The 21331-nt window shown below is 31.8% G+C and overlaps 2 protein-coding genes and 1 long non-coding RNA gene across 3 annotated transcripts; 2 read left to right on the top strand and 1 right to left on the bottom strand.

The window, feature by feature from the left end:
- The first annotated feature begins 5448 nt into the window (after positions 1 to 5448).
- Positions 5449 to 11175, top strand: LOC100818340 (acyl-coenzyme A thioesterase 9, mitochondrial). The gene is made up of 5 exons (XM_014767091.3): positions 5449 to 6939; positions 7774 to 7951; positions 9448 to 9914; positions 10213 to 10341; positions 10795 to 11175. The coding sequence occupies exons 1-5, from the start codon at positions 6448 to 6450 to the stop codon at positions 10999 to 11001; spliced, it is 1473 nt and encodes a 490-aa protein (XP_014622577.1). The 5' UTR covers positions 5449 to 6447; the 3' UTR covers positions 11002 to 11175.
- Positions 11176 to 11672: 497 nt separating this feature from the next.
- On the bottom strand, positions 11673 to 15429 carry LOC100815532 (formin-like protein 2). Its single transcript, XM_014767089.3, has 4 exons — positions 14075 to 15429; positions 13702 to 13937; positions 13060 to 13304; positions 11673 to 12739 (listed from the first exon to the last, which is right to left on the bottom strand). Exons 1-4 carry the CDS (start codon positions 15427 to 15429, stop codon positions 11933 to 11935), a joined length of 2643 nt encoding a protein of 880 aa, XP_014622575.1. The 3' UTR covers positions 11673 to 11932.
- On the top strand, positions 15406 to 16174 carry LOC106796000 (uncharacterized). Its single transcript, XR_001384722.3, has 2 exons — positions 15406 to 15547; positions 15927 to 16174. It is a non-coding gene; the product is annotated as an uncharacterized lncRNA (long non-coding RNA).
- The last annotated feature ends 5157 nt before the right edge of the window (positions 16175 to 21331 follow it).

The raw sequence follows: 21331 nt of genomic DNA, 5'->3' as shown, positions 1-21331 counted from the left end.
ATTCATATTTAGCGTTTGACAATATATCAAACATGCATGATTATCTTCAAAGAAAAATACATGTGGGAAAGGGAAACCAAAAAATAAAGTATTGAATTAAGGCACGTGAATTATATGAGAATTAAAAGTACTACTTAGCTAAAAGTAATATTTTTCTTCTCAAATACAATGCATCAGGGTTGTTCTAGCACTAGTACATGCTTCCTAGCTACAATTTTTTTTTTTTGGGTAAAGTCCTAGCTACAATGTTTTGTAGTTATTGTACTTTTTTAACAAATTAAAAAAAAAAAAAAAAGAGGAAGCAGTAGGTGGAGGAGGTGAGGACGAAGCAACCCATATAATCATGCTTAACATTTCCATGGAGATTCCTATAATATTTTAATTAAAAAGGGAGGGAGGGAGATTAAACAACTAGGACATGAAGAAGTGCCTCCGACAGGTACCTAATTAATCTTGTGTTGGATGACATTATCTTCTGTTCGTAATGCAATGTTTCAATCTGATTATACGGACATTCCAATATGTCCTTCCTTTGTAAATTTGCCTAAATGCATGGTAATGTTCACTTCCTATTTAGATTCAACTTGACACTCATAATTTTATATACCGATATACGTACGAGTTATAATTAATCATGATTTTGTTAGTCGTGATTTTGCTAATATAGTGGTGGATTTTCAAGTTCCTCTTTAAGTTAGGATGCTAATGATTAATGAAGCTTACACAACGAAATCAAATAATTAATGAATCTCGCAGAAGCAAATTAAGTATTATTGCCATAAAATATGTGACATTAATTCTCGATTTTGAACTTCATGTTACATTTGCCATGTGCAGCTTCAAAAATATCATATTTTCCAAATTATTAAATAGTTTAACATTAATTGTATTTTGTTGAAGTGTATTTTTTTTATCAACAAATATTAATTTTATTCGCAAAGAAAATTCTACATACAATAATTTTTCTCATTTTTTCTTCTCTTTTAATCATTCAACTCATCTTATGAGTGTAACCTAAGTTTGAATAGTTTATTGTTTCATGTTTGTACTCTTGTTTTTTAATCATTCAACTCATACCTAAGTTTGAATAGTTTATTGTTTCATGTTTGTACTCTTGTTTTTTAATCATTCAACTCATCCTATTGTTTTTTGAGATGACAAAGGGTCCTTTTTTGAATGGAGATCGAGGTTGATCATTAATTTGGAGATGTTTATATAAATTAATTTTGAAGCGTTTTGACTTTTTATATGTTATTTTCCGCTACCTATAAAGTAATATATCTATCAAGTAATGAAATTTAATTAAGTATTTAAAAACAACTTCTATTTAATAAGTATCTTGTGATGTCGGTTGGGATTTGCAACATTTTTCCACATAAATTTATTTAACCCTGGTTACAGCACATATTGATTTGGACATCCCACCAAAATCCCCTCTGTTTCATTTTTATTGGGCTGTAGTATAACTAACCGAGCAGTTGAAAGACCCGAAATAATATTCAATACCAAAACAATTTGCAGGTTAAATCAATTTTGGATTTTCATGTGTAGTTATATTGTAAGACCATAAAAAAAATATTGTAACTGGTTCTGTACCAATTTCACCCTCATGCAACTCATTCGTCAGGCTGGTAGCAAGAAATGTTAAGAGTTAACTGTCTAGATTTCCTTCTTTATTAACTTAATACGGACCCTGAATGAAAATATAAGATTAAAAAAATAACACCAAAATTTTAATATGAAAAACAGTCTTAGTATTTGAGAAGTAAGAAGATTTCTCAATCATCTCATCTATAGAGTGACGGCTGAAGTATAAAAAAAAAGTTTTATAATAATAGTGTAATGGTTGAGATACAACTCTTTGTTGAGGAGGCTCATCTATGTCTAATTGATAGAACTATTTTATATTACATTTAGAGTTTTATTTATGATAAAAATATGCGACTTGTTCGAAAAATAATAACAAATGACAACAATAATTAACTTGTAATTCTTTACAACTCATCACATATGTATAGATTCTATGCATAAGAGGATTATTAAAATGTGATAGCTAATTCCTCAAAATTTATCACATTAATTCTTATACAAGTCTATGCAATATTAATAAGATCACTTAAATGTCATAAATGTCTAACACGAAGCTCATTTTTTATCATGCGAAATTTTCGTGCTAAATTGTTGACAAATCATTAGTATTACATGAGATGTATTAAAATGTTACCGACATTTTATTAACATATTTTTTCAATATTGAAGCCCATTAGAGATGCACCTCAATTTGTCTCATAATTCATCATAAAAATAATGCTTTTGACGGTTTCAGGAAATTTCTTCTCAATTTTACTCTTTTATCAATACGCTCCATTTGGTATTAAGGAAGGAAATATACTAGATGCAAATAGGAGAAAAATAGATAAAATATATAGAGTGACATTTTGGTTGTTTGATTTAAAAGAAATATAAAAAATAATGAGATTGTTTAGTTTGAATGAAATGAAGGAAAAAAATAGTGAACATTTAAAAGTACTTTTGACCCCTTAGCACATGAGACAAGTAATTTGTGCCACAAGAATGTGTTTGATTAAAATGAATATATAATTGATTAAATGCATACAACTAATCGATTATATATATTCACAAATTGATGACATACGAATAATTGATTAAGTGACATTGACCCAACCATGTTGCCATTTAATGGATTATGATTTGTAATTCTTATTGAGAAGAATCAGACTTGATATCAAAGTTTAGAGTATATATGCATATCATGTTTCCATGTTTTGGTTGATCTTGTCATTTTTCTAACCAATGTAATTCGATCGATCACCATGAAATTATAACTAAATTTTTTAAATCAAGTATAAACATTGATGAGTTTTCTATCTTAATTTTTAAAATAACTAATAAACTCCTCTTGCCTACTTTTGGGATAAGCTTCACTTACTCTGAAACTTTTAATCTTCGTCAAAATATATATGAGTTAGATTTAGTTGTTTACTATTCTTATAGACCTTTCATAGGGGATTTAACCTAGCTACTAAACCAATTAGCAAGGTCCCCACGAGTCAAGAGTATGAAGATGTTGATCCTAAACTCAACTTAGGTCTTATATGTACTATGGTGTAGGAGTCCTTTGGGAGTGTTAAGCGTGATTTTTGTCATGTTTATTTTTTTCCACTGACTCAAGATCCTATCCATCATCACCATCTGTCTGGATATACGGACACTTGATGAACAATTCTTAAGAGGACAAAAACAGTTTTTCTATTTTGATTAAGAATAGAAAAATAATAATTAATTGGACTCTTGTAAAGTACCAAAAATTTAACTATTTAAGAGAAAGACATCCATTTCTTAGCTTTAGCACTATATCATATCTTATTCTTTCGTTTAATTTTCCCTTGAAATATAGAAAGCAATATTGCAAATTAACCACTTGCAACACTTGGCAAAAAAAAAAAAAACAAAAAACAAATGTTTGGAATTGCCTTTAATCTAAATCCCCTTCACCTCCTGATTCTGCATCTCTGTATAAGAACAGTTCTTATTGCATGCATGGTTCCCACGGCAAAACCCTTACCATAATGCATGTTTACGCTGCATGCATGATAAGCCACATTCCATGTCAGAACATAAGAATATACTATAATGCCTCTTTGTGGTTCCATTTACACATGGAGTCAAGATATCTCGCAGCTAACAAATATTATATATATTGTATCATTGTAAATTCATAATTATACTAGCTAGTACGTTATCGTCAATGGCTAGTTTAATTATTTATTGTTCAAATTAACTATATTTGGTGAGGTAGTATGTGACTGTGAGTTCAGCAAGAGCTATACTGTGGAGCAATAATTGTTTTCAAGTCCAACAATCATGGATTGGAGGTGGCATTATTGGCTGTGGACCTGTGCTAGTAGCATTATGGAGAGGTACGAAGATAATATTATTAAGTCATTAAGTGCATATGTTTAATTTGCAGTTAAAAATGTTATAATATACATCTCTCAATGTAAATAAATATGATGAATAAAAATAAAATGAAAGCAAAAGTAAGACTTATGATCTGTTGATAAAATTATTTTTATCTTAAGATGTAATTTTGTATCTAGGAATTGCCAAACATATTCTAAGTGGATAACTAGATAGGGACTAGCGAGGAAAAGAAAGAGTTCAGCTTACGAGGTAATGATTCTCTTCTCTATTCTTCAGCTCTTGACTTTCACTTTGGATATACTAATGAATTATAATAATTGCCCATCTACCACCAATAATGGAACATTTCTTCCATGGTACGAACCATATCATATGCTTTCATAAAGTTGTGTGGTCTCAGTCCCTTACCCAACGGTGATTAGTTTACTACGGATGTTATCATCATACACTTTTTTTCTCATACCTATCCTTAATTTTTTTTTTTCTTCTTAATATCACCAGCATGTTTTTCTTTCTCGTTACATCAATTGTTATATCTATTATTTTTTATTTTTCTTTTATATCTTTTTCATCCAACTCATCAACTCAAAAACAGTAAAAAAAAACATTAATTTAGCTTCAACAGATTATTAATTAGTCTTATATATGTTAGCCCAAATTTTAGTCCCTGTGATTTTGAGATACCTTTATAAATAGCTTTAATTATATCATTAATTTTATTTAATCTCGTGTTTCATTTACCTCATTTGTCACAACTCACAAGGGAACCAGATGGATGTTGGGGGAAAGGGAATGAGGATTTTTTTAAAGAAAAGAGGAGTCAAACCTCACTTCATGAAGTTGTGTCCCACTAGCCTTCACCAGGGACTAAAATTTGGGCTAACATCCCAAAAAAAATTTGCCAACACTTTTTTCTTTATGAAAACTGAAAAGGGTGATTTAGGATGTAAAAATACATTCTGAAATATTATTTTTTTCATGATAAAAGGAGATGCTGGCAAAAAAAAAGAAAATCGTGTGTAAGAAAAAATACCCTAAAATTTGTTGTATAACAATAACACCACAACCATTAGACTTATATACGACCTCTTAATCTCACTGTCCTTTGGACCAGATGGGCTTAATCAACAAAAAATTTCTGGGTCCAACAAGCAATTTCCAAATTGTCAAATCAAACATATTTAAACAAAATATTAATCATGCATTCAATTTTTTAAAATTGGATTAGATCAAATTTTAGATTTTATATTAAAAATTGATTCAATTCAAATAAACTGAATTTTATCATGCATTCTAGATTATTCAATAATTAGTTATATAATCATGTATTCAAAAACTCACGATGAAATGTAAATGGCTACTTAGAGTATTGAATAAGTTATATGAAATTTTTTAATTAAATAAATGTCATTTTTTAAGATTAAATTGTTTTTTTAAAGATGTTTTTGTGTTATTTTTCTATCAAAATTAATGTTTTAGTTGAATAAATGATAAATTTTGCATGAAAATGGTGGATGTGAAAGTTAAGATGAATCACAAAGCGTGAGTCATATTCAGGCACAGTTCTGAGTTAGGATCTTCGACCTTCCTCAGGAGTACTTGCGGATGAAGTGGATGAGGAGACGGAGGTTTGCTCCCCTGAAGGACTTGACACTTGTTTCACTGTTGCCTTAACTAAAGTGCAAAAAAGAGAAGGCTATGACCAAAGCTAGGGAAGCAACATCAGGTTGCCTTTGTTTCATCCTTCCCAGATATTGTTCAAGAAGACCTTCAAATCCTCTCAAAATTAAAGGGGTGATGAACAAGAAAAGGAAACTGATAAGGCAGCAAACAACAACCTCTCTGCAGCCACTGCCAACAACTCAAAAATCCAGAAAAAGGATATGTTAGCCAAAAATAAGAAGGCCTAATCCTTTTTAGAAGTTAAGTCATGTTTTTTATGTCTCCTCAAAGACTCTTAGTCTACAGTCACTCCTCTGAAGTTTTTCCAATATCAGATGGGGGGTTTAGCATTTTATAGGCCATATCTTCTTTTCAGAGATAGTTTTTTTTGTTTTGTGCTTGTGATAGGCAGAAGCTCTGGCTTTTTTATGATTATGCTCTTCTCTTGCTTGGAGGTAGTTTATAGAAATACTTAATTAAGTTTAGAAACCAAAAATGTCATTGAATAAGTTTAGAAATTAAAATATCATAAGTTATTAAACTTATAGACTAAACTAAAAAAAAGTAGAGGTGTAAATGATAGGTGACAATCACCTGCCACTTTATCACTAGATGTTCCACTTTATTTTAGTGTCAGACACCAAAATAAGTATTATTTTTTTTCATTAAAACATATACTAGAATCCATCCAGAAAGAAGACTCCTTCCATCTGATTTTCTAGTTCAGTCCTTTTCGTAAAATCATGCAATGTTAATTGTAGCAATTGAGCATTTCATAAGCTCCAACTTTGGGGGAATCCCCACCATTCATAGATTCAGTTTCCACCTCGATTCCATTCCATGCAAGCAACGCAAATGCACCCATTCAGAAACCCAAAGCCATGCCTTTCACTGTTCCACCATCTTTTCAGATTCAGAATCACACCCACCACCAATTCCCCCTATCCAACAATCCCATCGAATCACTTCTCAACCGATTCTTCCACAGCATACCCGACAACAACAACAACAACAACAACAACAAAAACGACAACCTCTGTTTCCATCGATGCAGGGTCTTCTAACCGCAAACCCATTAGTCTATGGCCGGGGATGTTCCATTCCCCTGCCATATACGCTCTCTGGGAAGCCAGATCTTCCGTTTTCGAAAACCCCGTTCTCTCCAATGGCCCCTCTGTTCCCAAAACACCCTCACGGAGCAGGACTTGCATCTTCTACAACTTCTCAGAAGATCACATGATTCGTGAGCAGTATAGGAATCCATGGAATCACATCAGGATGGGCAAGCTCGTCGAGGATTTTGATGCTTTAGCTGGTACCGTTGCATTCAAGGTCCATTTCTTTTTTTATTATTTTTTCCAAATTAAATTGTGGGTTTTGTAAGTTACAGGTTTATAAATTTTGGGTGCTGATTATTTTTATTGAAACCTATTCAAAGCTCCTTTTTTTTTTCTTCTTTTTTAATGTTCTGCTAATTGCTAATTGCTAATTGCTAATTGCCAAGATGTTTAGTTCTAATAAATGGGGTTGAGTCTAACTGACGAGTTAATCCCCCACAATGTTGTGAATTAAGATTTGAATATCTGTAAGGGAAATCGTCCACAATTAGTGTCAGAATGTGTCCTACAACAAAATTGTCTTTAAGGATGTACCATCAGTCTATCACCATAAAACATTTAAGTAATAAGGCTTGTTTAGGTAAATTTCGCCGTAAGCAATAACAAGGAAAAATGAAAAAAAAATTTCATAAGTTGAAATTAACTTATGCATAAGGTTATAAGCTAATTTGTAGAAGTTCAGTTTCTCAAAAAACTGATTTTAAGATAAAAATTTCATGAGTTAATTTTATCTTATAAAAGATCTTTTCTCATTTTCTTCTTATTTTTATTTCCTACAAGTGTTCCTGAATAAATTTATCCAAACAAGTCCCTAAGAAAAATACATGTGGGGAAACCAAATAGAAATCTATACTGTGAGGGTTATGCTGGTCGTGGATGAAGAATTTAACAATCAAATATTACGTACACATGCATATTAAATACAAAATGTATTGAAATATCCAGAGTTTGATGTTTTCATTAAGAAATGCGTTGCTTACAGTACTTATAAAGATTTTTTTGTATATATGAGTTTTGGATATTGAAGTTTATTTCCTCTTTTGAGCAGCACTGTTCTAATGAAGATGGCACAGCAAGGCCACTTCTATTGGTCACTGCTTCCGTTGACAAGATGGTTCTTAAGAAGGCAATCCATATTGATGCTGACTTAACCATAGTTGGTGCTGTTACCTGGGTTGGTCGGTCGTCCATGGAGATTCAACTGGAATTGACTCAGTCTGAACAAGGTGCTGCAGGATGAATACAAGTTGGTTCTGCTTTATTTGGCCGTTGCTTTATGTTAGATTATGTTCTATCTTTTGATTATAATAGACAGTTAGTGCTTAGAACCAGACAGATGGCATGTTACTATATAGTATATACATAATAGGAATCAAAGAAACTTGATTAGGGAACACATCATAGAGATGGAAATAGTGGCGTCTATCAGTTAATTTAACTTTGGCTATGATTGAATTACTATTAGATGATCTGACACAACAGAATACAACATCTATTTATAGAGCAAACATACTGAAGGCTATGTGCATGCAGCTGGCTAACCCATCTAGGTGCTAAATGACAAACTCTCACACAACAAATTAGTTACAGCCATTATTCAGTTATAACTAACAAATGTTAGCTACTAACAACCATTAGTTTTATAGTTTCTATTAATACTTGTATTGTGTGTCATGAATTTTGCTCAGTTTTCTTTTGACTGTGTATTCATTTTTACTTTCATTTAATGCAGCAAGTTATCAAAGTGTGGTCTTGTAAGAATGCAAGTCTAAGAACCTCAACAACTTCATTTAATCCCTAAACATGCATTGACATTGCATGTCAGAAATCGTGGACTTAATCATTAGTATAATTAAATAATTAATCTGAAACATATGAATTTGGTAATAATTTTTTCTTCCAGATTCGTGGTGCAAATCCTGTATGGTGGTAAAGGTTTATTACATATATGTGTCTGTTAAATCCATCATCCTGGTAGGAGCCTTGTGTGGACATTGTTTTGTAACTTACTGTTCTAACAACTTACAGGCTGCTGTAAATAAAATGAAAAAGTCAGACAACATATAGAAATTTTGACTAAAATCCCGTTCATGATGTTCTAGTTTTATAAGCTCAAATCCAATGTTGTTAAATAACAGCGCTATGGCCACTATGGCGGAATAGTGTGTTTATATGACAGAATTTTGGCCTTCTGCCATGTTTCACCATCCACCATGGACTTAATCATTAGTATAATTAAATAATTAATCTGAAATATATGAATTTGGTTATAATTTTTTCTTCCACATTGGTGGTGCAAATCCTGTATGGTGGTAAAGGTTTATTACATATCTGTGTCTGTTAAATCCATCATCCTAGTATCCTGCCTTGTGTGGACATTGTTTTGTAACTTACTGTTCTTACAAACTTACATGCTGCTGTAAATAAAATGAAAAAGTCCGACAACATATAGAAATTTTGACTAAAATCCCATGATGTTCTAGTTTTATAACCTCAAATCCAGTGTTGTTAAATAACAGCGCTATGGCCACTAGGGCGGAATAGTGTGTTTATATGACAGAATTTTGGCCTTCTGCCGTGTTTCGTCATCTGTCATTGACAACATTGCTTAAATCACATTTCTGTTATGTATTGTCGTTTAATCCTCTACCAGTTCAGCACGGCATCTGTTACCAGTGATTAATTCCTTACCTGACAGGCTGACACTGAAACTTGATGACAGGGAATCCCAATATCTCAAACTCACCTGCACTTGTAGCTAACTTCACATTTGTGGCTCGTGACTCCACCACCGGAAAAGCAGCTGCAATCAACCAGATCTCACCTGAAAGCGAGCAAGAAAGATTGCTCTGGGAAGAAGCAGAAGAGAGGAACAAATTAAGGAAAAGAAAGAATCAAGAAGAGAAACATGGTGAGAGTGAAGACACTGCTAGGCTCAAAGCACTATTGGCCGAAGGGCGTATCTTCAGTGACATGCCAGCATTGGCCAACAGAAATAGCATCCTGATGGAGGATACTTGCCTACAAAACTCTTTTATCTGTCAGCCACAGCAAAGAAACACCCATGGTCGTATCTTTGGGGGATTCTTGATGAGAAGAGCGTTTGAACTTGCCTTTTCAACTGCTTATGCCTTTGCTGGTGCAGCCCCTCATTTCTTAGAAGTTGATCATGTTGATTTTTTTAAACCTGTAAGTAACCACCAAGGACACTTTATTCTAAATATATAATGAAATGCATGTCCTGCATGGTATTGATGTTAAAATCAGTTGTACCTTCTTGTTATTATCTTTCAACAATAGAACTTTAATGATTATGATCTCATTCATGTGATCTTCTTTTTCTAATGATCTACTTTGTTTATTTTCATATTATTATCACTTTGGATTATTTAACACCTTCATAAAGTTTATATGTCAACAGAAAATTAAGAACAATTGCATTGACATTTAAACAGGACATTCAACTGAAAACAACTTGATGATGCAGGTGGAAGTTGGAAATTTCCTTCGTCTCAAGTCTTGTGTTCTGTACACGGAACTGGACAACTTAGCTGAACCCCTGGTGAATGTGGAAGTTGTTGCACATGTGACAAAGCCTGAGCACCGGTCCAGTGAGGTGAGCACTACAATATAATTAATATAATATAATATAAAAATTTACTTAAAATTTCTGGATGCACATAAATTTCATTCTCATAAAATTTTAGCAATGAAAAGATATATCAAGAAAAGTTGTCTTGTGTGTTTTTTTCTTTTAAATGAGAGAGAGCAAAGAGTTCCAAGGAGTGTTGTCGGCAAATTCCTGTCTAATTTTATTTTGTTACAATTCGGATGGATAATAATTAGTAAGTTAACATCAGATTAGATATCTATTATCTATCAAGGAATCTAACTTGATTGGTTAAACAAGATGCATGAATTTTTGTAAACCTTTTGGTACCTGTTTTTTATTTTTACTAAAAAAAATATATCTAATGGAATACAAAAATGAATGCCTCATTTTCATTTGAGATTCACATGTTCACATCTCTAGTTACTTTCACTTCATTCCATGCTTTTCTTAAAACAGGTATCCAACAGATTCTACTTCACATTTGGTGTTGATCCTGAGGCCATTAAAAATGGTTTAAGGCTTCGACATGTTGTTCCTGCTACAGAAGAGGAAGCACGGAAGGTGCTTGAACGCATGGATGCTGAGAACTTGAGTTTGGTTAAAATAGATGGTAATCTAAATGTGGTCAAGGAGAACAAGTGTACAGAGAAAACAAATCTCTGATATAGCACCTCTAGAACTTTCTTAGTAGTTGTGGATTGAACAACAGAGCGAATTTTTTTTTCCATTCACGATTAGAGGTAAAAGGATAATAAGCTTCTCTTGGTGGTTCAATAGAGGAGGTAACACAATTCTCAAACCTCTGGAAATTAATAATAATAATCGCAATTTTCGTAATCTGTTTTGTGACACCACAAAATCATAATCAACGTGTCAAGCACCTCAAGTCTTCGAATGGCTATATGAGAAAGAGACAATGTTTTCATTACGAATATTGATATTTGACAGATGATGACATTAAGACTGCATTGACTCTTCCCTATGGCATTGTACTTGACCTAATGATGATGCCATTGTCACTCGCTGTGGCCACAATACACTAAAGTCCAAACTCAAGTCACAATCCTATTTCACAGTATCAGATTCTGGTTAGATTTAAAGATTTTACTGATCTATCCGATATTAATGTTCTTGCTGGAGACTTTTATGACTGAACAACTTTTATTATGGTGAACCGGTGCCCCGTCACAACTAGTGTATTAGTAATTTCATCTTATTTACAAATCACAAGTCTCAATTTACAGAAGTTTAGAAGAAAAAAAAAACAAACCCAAAATTTGTTATTGATCATTTATGAATACAAATATAGAGAAGCAGCCAACCTAGCACAAAACGGAGAAAAAAAGTACTCATTATATAATCTAGGCAGTAAAACATATACAGAGCTATATAGGAAGGAAAACAAGAGCTATGATAGCATGAGCTTTGTTTCATCATCATAGGGGAAAAGCTGGGTTTTTGGTTCAATGGGATTTGAGTGAAAATGTCACTTTCACATGATAACATTTGGATGATGAAAATCAAACCCATCAATGATCAAACATGTGCAAACTACTTCAACCTGTTACAACTGGGTCAGATTGGATTTGAGAGGTTAATCAGATTCAGAGGAATCAGATGGTTGCTTACCAATAATCTCAGGGAAAAAGGTTTGCATTATAGAATTTGCAGGCATTACAGACTGACGGGAACCAACCAAAGTCCTCTCATTTACTTTACCAACTTCCTTGCAAACACCATCTAGTATTGAAAGGAAATCCCTCACAACCATGAAAATTCTAAATGGGTGAGCTTCTTCCTTTGCTGAATTTCCATGGAAATACTGAGTTATCTCCTTAACTGAAGAGAGGGCATTTTTCTCTTGGGCCTGGATTGTTGAAAGCTCTTGCTCTCCCCTCTCCAAGAAACCTTTCATTGCGTCCGAAAATTTTTTGTTAGTTTCTTTCAAAGGCAACTCCTCGTTCAATTTTACAACTTGCACAACTTTTTCGATTCCTCTGGAAAGTTTAGCAACATCACTACTGAGCACGTCCGAATCCATAGCAGCTGCTTTTTTAACATTGGTGAGCTCACCACTCAAGCCTGAAACAACTTGCAGACCAAGCTTCTTGAAGTCAACCTCATCTTGGAGAGTATATTGGTGGCCATTGTCAGAGGCATGGGGATGATTAGAACCAGAAATATGAGAACCCTCGGTTCTGACAATTTCCTGTACAACGAAATGTAAGAGAGTAGTCTTTCCGTCGGTTCCTTTAATATCAACTAACTTCAAGAGCGTGTCCAGTTTGAAGGCATGAGCATCACCACGATTGGTGCCAACATTCATTCGATTTCCTGTTCTCAGCACTGCTTCGAGAATCTTCAGAAACATTCGGCTGCTCCTTAATTCCTCGCAGGCCACCTATAGAAAAGGATGAAATGAGAACTACTGGTACATTGGTAAAAATTGCAATCAGTCAGGCTACACATACAAGTCTGTTTTGTGCCTAATTGGTGTTTTGTGTTTCCTAATCACAATGGCAAAAGGATTATTTTGGAGATTTCTATCTTTGGTAACCTTTGTAAAAAAGTAAAGGATAATACCGTGGATGCTAGAATTAAAAATGAGCTGAAAATTCAGCTCCTTTGATACTGAATATAAACATAAAATGAGATTGTGGAAAAGCTAGAATAACAAGTTGATCAAATTGAGAGAAACAGATGAGATCAGAATATTTATACCTCCAGAGTTTCAAAGGACTTCTTAAGGTATTCTAACTCTGAGTCAAAGTTAGCAATGTAGAGCATAGCATCCACTCTCTTAAATGCAAAAGGAATATCAAGCACGGCTTTCAGAAATTTCTCAGCCGGGCCAAGCTTGAAGGAAGATTCATCTTGAAACTCCTTTAGCTTAGATTCTTCATCTTTAGTTGGAGCCATCTTCAATAAACTTTCAAGAAGTTCCGTCCCCAACGTATCACAATTGCCTACAGAGAGCAAAATGAAGCTTGAACATTTCCCCCAAAAACATAAAGCCACTAACGAGGAGAGAAAGAAGATAAACAGAGTTCAACAAGGAACAACATTGCATCATTTTTCTCATGAAGCTGATACAGACAAATCATAGCAGGAGAAAAGTTGGATGTTGTGCCATAAGACCATGAACTACACAAAAAACAGTAAAAGACCAATGAAGATTACAAATAATATTAGTTTTGCATGCCATCCCGTGATTGATATACATAAACAATAACACAATAGGCATACTGTTGTATAAATGAACTTGACACTACACTTGCAGTATAAAAAATTACAAAAAACTGCATCTTTTTTTATAATAAATTGGTAGAAGCTGTGTGCATAGAAAGCAAAATGGATCATCACCTTCCCTGAGAGCATCACAAACTTCATCAATGGTCACATTCAGCGCCCTAAGCAAAATGGCAATGTTCTGAGACTTCTTAGGGTCAAGCACCCTATTTTCCAAGGGCATTGGAGAAGCAGAATGAACCATTTGACGCCGAGGATTATTATTATCTCTAATCGCAACACCAAAACCCTCCTTGAAATTATTATGATTATTTACCATGAAAAGTGTTTCAATCATGTCCTCGTTCAACCTGCACCTCAAATCATCATTAAAAGTTTAAAACAAAACCCAACCCAAGTAACATCAACAACAACACAAACAACATATAAACATAATATTAAAAAAAAACATTATTTGACAAGGTCAAATGATGTAAACATGTCTTACTGAAAAGAACTTGGTCTCAGGCGATCCCAAACCATGACCCTGTCCGAGCTGGCCTTAACTTTATCCCAATGCAAAGCTTTTAACTTTGGCTTTGGAGTCTCCTCACTCTCATTCCTAAAAGTAACACTTTTATCAACCGGAGTTTCCCAAAACTGCGGCGGCGGTGGAGGAGGAGGCGGCGGCGGAGGAGGAGTAGGTAAAGTGGTGGTCGCCGGAGAATTTTTCCCATGAGAAGGAACATTCCATTCTTCCCTGGGAGAAGAAGAGGATGAAGAGAAAGAAGGGGAAGCAAGGTTGGTGTTCGGTGGCAATGATTTAACACTTGCGGGGCTGAAATTCAGAGAAGGGGAACGAGAAAAAGAGAGTGAATTTGAACGTGGGTGAGAAGGGGTTCGAGAAGTGAAGCTTCTGGAACCGAATTTATCCACGTGGAAAACGCGTGAGCTTGAAGCAGAAGCAAGTGCAGAAGGAGAAGGAGGACTCTGTTGTTGTTTGTTAATGTTCCCACCAGAAGAACCTGTTGGAGAAAAAAACTCTTCTTCTTCTTCTTCTTCTTTTTCTTTTTCTGTTACATCTTTATCATTGTTCTGTTCTTCAGTAGTCCATGGTTTGAATTTGTGACGTGGCAGTGGCGGCAGCGGGTTGAGCTCCGGCGAGTCGCCGAATTTCTGATACGCTGGCCGGAAAATTTCGTGGTGGCTGGAGCTTGAGTCTATGGTTGTTGTTGTTGTGGTGGTGGTGGTGGTGATGACCGAGTTCGCCACCGTGCCGAGGTAAAGAAGCTCCGATGTGGGGCTGGCTTTATCGTGGGGTTTGCGGTCGGCGCCGTCGGAGGCGTCGGTGTTCGGCGGGAACAGGCGGAGGCTATCCGATCTCGAGGCTTTGTCGTCGTCGTTGTCATCGGAGGAGGAGTGTGTACGGCGGTGGTGGTGGAGGAGGAAGGCGACGACGGCTGCGAGGAGGGCGAGGGAGCAGAGAGAGAGAGAGACGGCGAGGGCGGCGGCGGAGCGGTGGTGGCGGGAGACGGGGTGGGGGAGGAGGAGGGAGGAGATGTTGGCCGGAAAAGTGGCGACGACGGCGGGAGAAGGTGGCAATGGCGGAGAATGGTAAGAAGGGAAGAAAGGTTTCTGCGGCGGAGGTGGTGAAGATGATGAAATAGAAGAAAATGGAATCTTGGGTTGGTGTTGTTGCTTTGGTTGAGGCTCAGGAGGTAAATAACTTGGAGCTTCTGCTGGCGGAACAGAGATTGTCGGAAAAAGTGGTTGATGGAGAACACGGCGAGGCTGTAAAAAAGAAGAAGAAGAAGTGAGTAAAAGTGATAACAAGAGAACAAGAATGTTGAAGGTTGCACACATGATTATGGTGCTGATGGTGGTGCTGTGAGAAAAATATTGGTGTTCAAGTTAATCAAGTGATGAAAGGGAGAGAGACACTGGTGGGAGGAAGAGATAAAAACAAGAGACTGGTAGGAATGTAAGTGCTGAAAATGCTACTATTTTTTCATAAGATTTTTTTGATAATTAATTTCCTTATATTATAGATATATTTTATTAGAAATAATTATATTCAAGTAATTATTATAAACGATAAAAAAAAATTCCTAAATATTTAACACACCTATTTACGTGGGACTTAAAATTGATAGCTAAAACAACAACACTGAATGCTTCTGATCAAAGTGAAATAACCTTACACTCATTTGATAATTAGTCAACATTATTGACAGAGTCATATTTTTTGTATTCATTAAAGTTAAAAAAGATTAAGTTCAGTTTGGAACTATGTGTGTGTACAAGTTGAGGGTCTCTAATAATAATAATTCTGTTTTTTGACTGTGTTTGTTTTTATGCAGAAGCAGTGGTAAAAGAAAAAAACATGTTGTTATGACTGTGAACGTGGAAAATCTGCGTGAGCATGAGTTCCTAAAGTGTGAGGGTGAAGAAGATGATGAGTTGTTTGCATTAGGAGGCAAGTGAAAGTGAAAATCGTAGCTATGTTATTGCTATATCTATTGTCTGAAAAGTTGCGATCTTTTCCTTGTCCTTATGCTGTGACGGTGATTTATTTCTCACCAACAAAAATTCAAAAGCTTTTTCTTTCTTTCTTTCCATTGCATGTCCAGTGTTTCATCAGCCAAACCAATACGTCCAAAACTCGAAATAATAATATTGCTTAAAATTGTATTTTATTGTAGATTGTAGATTAATTTAATTTTTAATTATAAAATATGATTTTGAATTTTTAACCCTTAAATTTAAATAATAACTATTTTAAAAACTAAGATACAGTAAAAAAAACTAGGTATTAAGTAAAACTTTTATTGGGTATATATATATATATATAAGTTCTTATAAAATTTTGGTAAAATATATACTTCCGGAGTTGCAGTTTCAATTATAAGTAGAAAAAAATATACTATATTTATTAAGAAAAATAATTAATTTCATTAATTAAGATAAAATTAGTTAAGATTTATTTATATTTGAGAAAATAATATTTTTGTTGTTTATATTCGTGAGCCGGAGAAATATAATATTGGTTTGTTTAAATTTATTTATTCAAATAAGTATTTATTTTTTAATTTCTGCTTTTTAATATGTTTATCTAAATTGTTTTTATTTTAAATAAAATATTTTTTGCTTAAAATCATATCAACTTCTTAAATAAGCACTTATATAAAAAAATATTTAATTTATTTTTTTTAATTTAAAGAAATTTACGGATAATTTAGTCTTTCAAATTCTCAATTTGGTTCCTCTGTATAAAAAAAAACTTATTAAATTGATATCTATATGTGCAAAACTTACTGATTTGGTCTTTCTCAGGCATTCACCATTAATTACCATATATATTTTAAATTTAGTCTCTATGAAACATATTTTTAATTTAATCTTTATACTTATAACATATTCTTAATTTAGTTTTTATAAAGAGTGACCAAATTAAAAATGTGTTACATATATATAAAGATTAAATTAAGACTGTGTAAATGGGATAATAATGGTAGGGACGCATTTATATGTATATGAATCGATTTAATAGTTTTTATACAGAAACCAAAATAAAAAATCATGACAAGTATAGGACTAAATTATATGTATAACCTAAAATTTTCTTCTCCTTACAATACAAATATATCCCATTGCAATTCAGAAATTTAATATGTTAATGTAAAATAATCTCTTTCTTTTTTTTCCTTCTATAATATAAATATTTATTATTATTGTATATTTTTTTCTTAACTCTCTGGTTCATAGGCAAGGAGATTATAACTAATTCAAACTTTGATCGAAAAAAAACTAAGATTCAATTAAGAATTATTTCTATTAAGAATCGAATTCAAAAATTATTCAAATGATTCAATTACATTAAGTGTTTGTATTTAATCACTCACATTAAATATTAATTTAATCTAATGTAAAATACTTATTTAAAGCGAATAAAATACTTATTATTTCACTTATAAGGTTAAAAAAAGTAGTCCTAGTTGATGAAAAAATTAACAATTGATATTATCCTAACTTTCCACCACTTAATCATTTTTAGTGGATAATCCATTCATATTCATTTTTGGTACAAATTCTTTCGTAGTTGTTTGATCTAAATATTTGTCATATACTAATTTAGAAATTAATATATTTTTATTTTATTTTTATATGATGTAAATATCTAATCTATAATTTAATATTTGTAACACTTTTATCAGTATATTGTTGGTTCAAATGAAATTTAACTTGAATTTCCTAAATAAAGTCTTAGATTTAAATTTTATAAATGAAAAAAATTATTGAGAGACATCTCTCCACTAAAAACTTTCATTAAAACCAATTTAGTTAAAAATATTATACTCTAGACTATTTAAGAAGTCTTTTAGTCTCAACAAAATAATCTATTTAAAAAATATAAATAAATTTAAAAAATATAAATAAATGTGTATTATTATTTTAAATTTGTTATGATATTTTAAATTTCAAACATGTTGAATTATATAAAAAGTAAAATTTAAACTTGTTAACTTATTGGAACATAAATTTATGACTTATTTGGAACTCTTATTATAAAATATTTTTAAATTAGTTATTATAGACGTAAGAATAGACATTAAAAATATATTTATATCATATAAATAAGTTAAATTTTATTTTTATAAAATATAACATACATATTTTTATTTCTATTTTAATGTTAAATTATTACAACTATCTTCTTAGACAAGTTTGTAGATTAAATTAGACTTTAAAGAAGATTAAATTCAAGCATGGCAAAGTCTAGTATATTTCCGCCTTTATCTTAAAACCATAGGTAGTATGAGTTTAAAATCAGGAAGGTGGGTGTAATTTTAATTAATAATGAAATTTTGTTAAAAAATATATTAATAATATTTTTTTTTTTGCTTAAATTTACTCTTTCACGCATGCACAATATTGGTCCTCGTAAAAGAATAAGTGTACATTTAATTTGATCCTCATTGTTTTTAAAATTAAGCGATTTTAATCCATTGTTAGTCTGTGATTCCAAATTAAAATAAAAAATATTAATGTGATTATTGATAACAAGTGCGACTAACTATCTACACCTAAAATTAATAATATAAAAAATAAAAAATAAAAATTGTTTTAATACATTATAAAAAATGAAAAAAATAATTATTTGAAAGAATAACAACTTAAAAAATATATTGTAAGAAGAATTTCTTTAAAAATATATGTATTAATATTTTAGAAAAAATATCTTTATACTATGCATGATGATTGCATGGTCTTTATTTTTGATATATTCCATCCACATATTATTTGGTCAATAATATGTCAGAAAGTGGAGGTACTATCTGTCTAGTGGTAACTTTGTTTTCACACTTTTACTGAAAAGTTTCCAACTTTTCGTTGAATTGGCCGTGGATCACTCGTCCTGAGTAAAAGTGGTGCACTGCTAACGAAATCTTTTGGGATTAGACTACACTACACACACTCCTTCTTTTTACATTTTTTTTTATTCTGTACCTGTGTTTGGAATTTGGATGAATAAGAAAAGAAATAATGAGAAATTATTGCCTTTTTTATTGTTTAAATTACTATGAATATTTTTTTGAGAAAACATGACTAGGAATATAAGAACAAGAAAAATAGGGAGGTGAGACTAATGAAGAAAAAAAAAAATGGGGGGAAAAGGCTTTTGAATTTGTTTAAATGTAATATTGGATTTGAGGAAGGTGCTCATCAAGCATTGCCTTTTATCCAGTCAGATGTACAAAGTACAAATTTCTCTTTAAAAAAATGGGGGATGACTGCATTAGTCTTTTCCTTTAAGTATCTAAATATAAAATATTTTTATAATATAAAATATAATAAATGATAGATAACATTATTTTAAGAAAAATATATAATAATTTTTTTTAGTTAATTATTTTAAATTTGTATGAAAAATTATATTATTTATTTATATCACAAACGTGTTAATCAACTAATGTGAAGTTATTCTAATTGTTATTTTTTAATTTAAGTCTTGAATATTTAATTTTGTCAAATTGCAAATTTTTATTGCTTGTGATAATCAATATAGATTAATTAGTGACTAAGTGATTAAAAATTAATAGTAAGTTATGCGTAAAAATATATTTATAAGGATAAACTTAATCTATGTAGTGGTATTGTGAACTCAAATATGTTAACTTAGAAATCAATTATATTTCTAAATAACTTGATTTGCATAAATTAAATAATTTTGGAAGTTTTTATCTTGTGTTTGAAAGATTTGAATTCAATTACTTTGTAAAAAATTATACTCGAGAACAATCAGAGATAGTGCAAACAAAGAAATTGTCAGATAATAAGGTCTAGGATTATGATTAAATCTTGCAATTCAATCTTCCAATTTTACATTAAATGGATTTCTGAATATGATCAATTATTGACTTCTGTTAGGTTACTGAAAATTTTTCGTCAAACACTTTGAATGGTCTTTCTCTTAATTCAATTTTAATTTAATAAACTTAAGAAATAAATTACCAGAAAACATAAACACATAGAAAATGATAATCAGAAATTCCTAAAATATGTTTAATGAATTGTTATTATAAAGTACCAAGTTGTTCTCTCATTTCCTTATTAACATAAAGTTAATCACAAAAACACAAATAATTAAATGAGAAATTATAAAGTTGATCAAGTCTAATGAAAAATTAATCACAGTAAAACAACATAATTGATTGAAAAGAAACAATTTCAACTAAGTCAAATTGAGATTCATCTTAGAATCTCCCACAATCTTCCTCAGTTCTTCCTTGTCCAAAAGAGGTTTTACATTGTCCCTAGGTTACTCCTAGAGTTCCATTTCGTAACACAAAACAAAAGGTGCCTTTTTTTCCTTCCTGTTTATAATTAAAATGCAAAACGGTTGTTCTCAAAAAGTAATGGCGTTGATGGTCTTTTTAAGAAATTTGGAGAAGGGTCATCCTAAAGAGTCATAAGGGTGTTCTAGTAGTGCCAACTCAACATGGGTGTGCTCTTTTGATCATTTTTCAGCCCCTTTTATGTTCAACTTCTGCATTCTACCATTCTCATCCTTGTCTGTATCACACTCTAACATAATGCCATCAATTTTGCCAATAAAATCAAATAAAATGCATTAAAACAAGGCTAAAACTTATGTATAAAACCACACAACTACCGATTTATCAATAAATACAAAATAATTGGTAAATTTCATGAAAAAAAACGTATAAAATTCATCTTTGTTCTATTTACTATATTATCACAAATTCACAATGGTTAGGTACTATTTTTATGGATAAAAAATACCTGACCACTGTGATGACTATTCATCTAAAATTATCACATCTTTGAATTGTATTTTATTTAGAATTTGAAAATTATTAAATATATAATGTTTTTATATATAATTTTTAGTTTTTGAAATATACCAAACAGGGAAAAATTGATATCAAAATTTTTATTCTTCAACCCATTTTGTCACCCACAAACTTATATATTTTTTGTAGTTTTTGAAAATTTAATGATTTTTTGTTTTAGTTTCTAAAAAACTTATTAAATAATTTTATATTTATTAAAATGACACAGCTTTAGTCTTTCATTAATGACTAAAAATATGTGCAATGGGAAATTAAAACTATGTCACTTGTTGAACATATAAACTGAAATAATTTATAAAAATAAAATAAAGATATAATATTTTTATAGGCAAAAACATGTTTAACTCTCAGAGTAGCGCTCATCTTACATGCCGTCAACCGGATCCCCA

This window comes from Glycine max, chromosome 2, assembly GCF_000004515.6.
Source record: "Glycine max cultivar Williams 82 chromosome 2, Glycine_max_v4.0, whole genome shotgun sequence".
In the NCBI taxonomy this organism is placed as follows: domain Eukaryota; kingdom Viridiplantae; phylum Streptophyta; class Magnoliopsida; order Fabales; family Fabaceae; genus Glycine; species Glycine max.
Note: the sequence above shows the minus strand (reverse complement) of the source record. Positions and strands in the feature narration are given on the sequence as shown.

Coding starts and splice junctions, on each gene's coding strand:
- LOC100818340 (XM_014767091.3), top strand. CDS start 6,448: ATGCAAGCAACGCAAATGCACCCATTCAGAAACCCAAAGCCATGCCTT. Junction 6,940..7,773: donor CTGGTACCGTTGCATTCAAG/GTCCATTTCTTT, acceptor TCTTTTGAGCAG/CACTGTTCTAATGAAGATGG. Junction 9,915..10,212: donor ATGTTGATTTTTTTAAACCT/GTAAGTAACCAC, acceptor TTGATGATGCAG/GTGGAAGTTGGAAATTTCCT.
- LOC100815532 (XM_014767089.3), bottom strand. CDS start 15,429: ATGTGTGCAACCTTCAACATTCTTGTTCTCTTGTTATCACTTTTACTC. Junction 13,938..14,074: donor CTGAGACCAAGTTCTTTTCA/GTAAGACATGTT, acceptor TTTGAGGTGCAG/GTTGAACGAGGACATGATTG. Junction 12,740..13,059: donor AGTCCTTTGAAACTCTGGAG/GTATAAATATTC, acceptor CCTTTTCTATAG/GTGGCCTGCGAGGAATTAAG.